Source organism: Dendrobates tinctorius, unplaced genomic scaffold (genome assembly GCF_039654945.1).
Source record: "Dendrobates tinctorius isolate UK_male_01 unplaced genomic scaffold, ASM3965494v1 ptg000019l, whole genome shotgun sequence".
NCBI lineage: Eukaryota > Metazoa > Chordata > Amphibia > Anura > Dendrobatidae > Dendrobates > Dendrobates tinctorius.
Genome location: NW_027361687.1, coordinates 25998940 through 26004330, shown reverse-complemented (window position 1 = coordinate 26004330; position 5391 = coordinate 25998940). Strand labels below are relative to the sequence as shown.

Here is a 5391-nt window from a genome sequence, read left to right as displayed (position 1 = left end):
TACTTGTCAAACACCACGGGTGGCGTCACGAACTTTCCTTATAAACTACATTACAAACATCACCGCCATTGATATTGGGCACCAAGGGCCAAGGACCGGGTCACCGCTGCTGTGACACCACATCATCCCCCAGACACTGGCCCGGTACCGAGTACCCCACAGCCCTGGGTGAAGTCAGCGAGGGAGACCCATAAGTACCTCTATATACATAGGAAACGTATACGAAGCCCTGGCTCTAAATGAGGCTGAACATCTTACAAACCTGAAATAATCACAGTAATTATATCAACAACTGAAATTACTGTTATTAACTTGCAGCTTATTTCAACCACTTCATTTCTGTCGTTGCCGAGCTATTATTTTTTTATGAGTTATTTACTCATCGTGCTAGATTATATTTATGTCAATGAAGCCTTGAAGACCGCACCCCGGTTGGGCTGGATTCCTTACTATTGAGATCCTCCTATTCTTCCAGTATAAATAGAGCGAGCTGGACTGTCAAACCACATCGTCTACTGCTACTTGCTCAAGGTAAGTGACTTCTTCCAGTGACAGGTCAGCCTTAATGTAAATTTGATGGAAACAGATTATCTCTAAGGCATTGCAGAATCTGATGTGCTAGCATCTGTATCTATGTAATACAGGGTACTTGCAATGTATATGGTTCTTTATCTATGTAGATTGTTGCATGTATTATTTATTCCATTAGATATGTAGCATTTTCTGATGTTTCATTGACTTATCAGATATCAATTCATCTATAGAAGCTTAAAAATGGCAATGTAATCATTAATTTGAATCATCTACCTTAATATTATGCAGTGATTTCTGAAAATATATGAATGAAAAGTATAGGTACTATACGTTTTGGATTTTTGAGTTTTACGCGTAAGTTCTAAAGCCAAGAAGCTTTTATCAAGATAACTATTAAGCTAATTAAATGCAGAATATATGACTTTTGCCTATTCCAACTATATCATTCGGACTATAGGTCACACAACACACCTCATTATAAGATGCACTCCAGGAATAGACAGCAGAAAATAGGAAAACATATTTCCTACTGATTAAACTTCCCTGTCAGTGTAAAGAAGCAGAGGGGTCAATATCACTAATTTTAATACACTAGGGTTGAATAGTAGGGTCATAGAACTATTGTTAATATTTCTCTACAGCATGTGTACTATATGCACACAGCTCTGTATGCATACATACTTGCATACTGAGCTCTGCAGTATGTATGCACACAGCTCTGCTACACATAAATACACAGCTCTGCTATACATGCACACAGCTCTCCTACACATAAGTGTCCACACGCAGTACTGCTAGACACACAGTGCATTGCTGCACACACAGCTCTGCTACACAAATGTACACAGATCTGTGTTGGGCAGGAGGAGAGAGATTTGTGCTGCTGCACAGTTCTCTCTCAGTGATCGAGAAGGACACTGTGCCAGCATTCTCCTTGATCACATGAAATCGTCTCCAGACTATAAGATGCAGTTTTTTTAGTAATATTTTGGCTTGCTAAAAAATGTTTCATAGTCAGAAGACATATGGTATTCTAATTTTGAGAATCATGCCTTGTCTTAATCAATAAGCAAAATGCAAGACAGATGACATTTACAACTCTTTATGGAGTAAATGTGCAGAAATCATTTAGATTTCCTGCAACTCGTCTTTTCAGTTTATTTCTGCTTTTAAAAAAGTCTACTATTTGGAGAATGGGGTTTAGAATAAGAAATAAGTTACCTAACCTAATCCTATATTTTAAATCATGTTACAAGTTATTTATTTCCCAACTAACTCACTTGTAGAATCACGTTTTTTTTTAATAATAACCCTGGATAAAATTAACAAAGTCAACTTAGATTTTTAGTATCAAGTGGCTTTTAAATGCTAATTATCACATTAACTTTTCAATCAAATATCTGACATGAGAAACATACGGTAATTGAGCAACTAGTTATTTACCTCCAAAATTAGTAATGAAAGGTGTAGCCAGACACTCACTGACTAACAAGAGAATTAGCTGAGGATTCTGCTCTGTCAGTTGTCAAGGTATGTAATCCGAGGTTTACTAGACTATTACTGCAGAAAAACAAGGTGGTGACAGTGAGGCAGGTAGTGATTATGTGAGATGTAACAATCAACTGTGTATATAATATTAACACAATGTATGCAGATTTACAAATAAATCTAGATTCAACATCTATAGCTGCCTTCCTGTAAGACCCCCCATAAGTTAAATCCTTAGTAACAGCAGAAGTCTATTGATTGGGTAGATGTACTTTGGGAGGATGCTATTAAGTGGTTGTGTTCTCTAGGAGAGATCTGCTTCCAGACCCCTTTAGCAGTGGCTTATCCTGAGAGAGAACAAAAGGATCGGCAGGGAGGATATCCTGAGAGAGAACAAAAGGATCGGCAGGGAGGATCTTCCCCTTCCCCCGATATCGCCTGTCTGGGAAGGGAGCGGAGGACCCCATGTACAGACTGTTGGGGGTGTTGGACGATTTTAGTCTAATGTCTATATGGGTGCCTAGACCACAGTAATGTCTCTCTAATTTGATCCTTATCCTTGAATGAGGCTTCCTAGCTGAAAGCCAAACAATCATTCATTTAAAAACAAATCTGTCATTGAGAATATTTATGAAATTTTACATCGATTATTAATTATTTATTCATTTCTCAACAGTTTTTATTCTTGCACATACTCCCCAGGAGTCCAAAAAACCCCAACCACAGAAATGGAAGGAGGTAAATAAGACCTCTAGATTTCCAAATGGCTTCTAGCCAAAATAAGATGAAACCTTTGCTCCAAAAAAGAGACCTCAGTCAGTATTATTCACCCTCTTTTTGTTTATTTTCAGCACCAAACCCCGCCAAGAAGGTGAGAAGACTTTGAATACTAGTTAAAAAACTGGATTACTTGAAATGTTTATATTGAATTGAAATGTTTAAAATGATTTAGATGAGACATTATATAAATGATGTGCGCAGGTTACATAAGAAATGGAGAAAAATTAGTCCACTATCAGTAGCTATGATTTCCTTTAATCAGCTTAATTCCTGGCCAAGGAAGAGGGCTTGTTAGCACTCCTCGTTTGCATCCAGGACCTAAGGCACATGCCCCCACCAGCTTTACCTGGTAGACATCACTACAACTTTATTCTATCAATCTATGTGACTGCAGACTTGTGGCTCCCCACAGAGCGCACACTGCATGCTATCAAAATTCACAAGTGCATACGTCCGGCCACATTAAAACTAGACGTGTCTGGCCTTGCTCAATTCACTTGTACTGAGCAAGGCCACGCACATCTAGTCGACACATGACTGTATACTTGTTGTCACATGCATGCTCCCTACACCGGAACCAAACAATCCTGACAGCGTGCAGTGAGGATTCACAAGTCTGCAGTCATCTAGAGGACCGGACAACCCCTTAAACCATTATTGGCCTATGATAGCCTATGAATATTAGGCCCCATCTCAGCACCCCTGGCAATCAGCTGTGCTGAACCTCTTCAGTGTTTACGGACAAGTTCATACTTCTCTGTTGAAGATATCACAGCATTGTACCATTCCTTATCAATTTGTCTGACATTAGAAAGAAGAAACTGACTTTTTTTTTTACACAAAGCCCATATTCTATTCATGTCTGGCACGGCAGCCGAGCATCAGCTGCAATACCAGGCACGGCCTATAGATAGGGATGGCACTGTTGTGAAAGGAGTAGACTATATTTGTAATCCTTAACACCTTTGAACCTTTGCAAAACTTAGATGAAGCAACATAAAAGATGTAGAGTTATGATGTGAGTCTGAACATGAGAACATAATATTGGAGGCAATGATTAAAAGTTTCATCTCTGAACTTAATATCTTATTATGTTTACAGCCCTCTGGCCATCATCAAGGCTCAGTAAGTGATACTTGTTAAACTTGTATTGTATATTGAAAACCATAAGTATGAACTTAAGCTGTGTGCATTGTAATGTTAGTTTTGTATGTCAGTTCTCTATTATATTCTGGATGACAAGTTGGCATTGAGTCTACAACATATATTCTATACATTTTATATCTATTTCTTTCTAAAGAACACATCAGATCACGGAAGCCAAGGACAGAGTCAAAGCCAGGCCGGTGGTCAACATAGTCAAAGCAATAAACCACAAAACCAGGGAAGCGGACAAGTCAGCGGAAGCCAACAAGGACAAGATTATGGACAAACCACCAGCGGGCGTCAACAACAAACTGGACAGCAACAAGGACAGGATCAGAGCAGTAGCCAACAGGGTGATGGATGCCAACTAGGACAGAATCAGGGCAGTGCACAACAAGGTAGTGGACAGTGCGGTTCTGGAAACCAGCAAGGAAAAGATCAAAGCATTGGACAGTGCCACGGTAGCAGCAGCGGTCAGCAAGGCCAGACTGGGAGACAGAATCAGAGCAGTGCTCAACAAGGTAGTGGACAAAGCGGTTCTGGATACCACCAAGGAAAGGACCAAAGCATTGGACAGAGCCAGGGTAGCAGCAGTGGTCAACAAGGCCAAGCTGGAGGTCAGAGTCAGGGCAGCGGGCAACAAAGCAGTGGACAGAGCCAGGGTAGCAGCAGTGGTCAGCAAAGCCAAACTGGGGGGCAGAGTCAGGGCAGCGGGCAACAAACCAGTGGACAGAGCCAGGGTAGCAGCAGTGGTCAGCAAAGCCAAACTGGAGGGCAGAGTCAGAGCAGCGGGCAACAAACCAGTGGACAGAGCCAGGGTAGCAGCAGTGGTCAGCAAAGCCAAACTGGGGGGCAGAGTCAGAGCAGCGGGCAACAAACCAGTGGACAGAGCCAGGGTAGCAGAAGTGGTCAACAAGGCCAAACTGGAGGGCAGAGTCAGAGCAGCGGGCAACAAACCAGTGGACAGAGCCAGGGTAGCAGCAGTGGTCAACAAGGCCAAGCTGGGGAGCAACAAACTTCTGGAAGTCAGCAGGGAGGACAAAGTCAGGGGCAAGGACAAAAACAAGGCAAGGATACCTCTTACAACTTTAAACAAGGAAAAGAAAAGTAATAGGCCTGTAGTTAACAGTCCACTATCTATGTATACCTAATGATACCTACTGTCCCACTATATTCCTAAATAAATCTAGTTCCAAAGCATATAAATAAAATTCTCTTGTGATTACTGCAACTAAAGTTTCCGTCTTTTCATTTTATTTCTCCCTCCTTTCATATTTGATTACAAAAGGAACTGAATTAAAATTTAATAAAAATATAAGAAAAAAATGAAAACTGTATACACTATATACAATATACGGTATATATATGGTGACAGGTTAGGGCATTAGCTCACGTGATCGCCATCTCACGGGTCAGAGAGATGCTTCAGTTATTTCCATAATT

General features: G+C 40.8%; 1 protein-coding gene across 1 annotated transcript; it reads left to right on the top strand.

The window, feature by feature from the left end:
• Positions 1–458: 458 nt before the first annotated feature.
• LOC141082795 (uncharacterized) lies at positions 459–5184 on the top strand. The gene is made up of 5 exons (XM_073566730.1): positions 459–531; positions 2699–2760; positions 2874–2893; positions 3904–3927; positions 4103–5184. Exons 2-5 carry the CDS (start codon positions 2751–2753, stop codon positions 5057–5059), a joined length of 1011 nt encoding a protein of 336 aa, XP_073422831.1. The 5' UTR covers positions 459–531; positions 2699–2750; the 3' UTR covers positions 5060–5184.
• Positions 5185–5391: the final 207 nt, after the last annotated feature.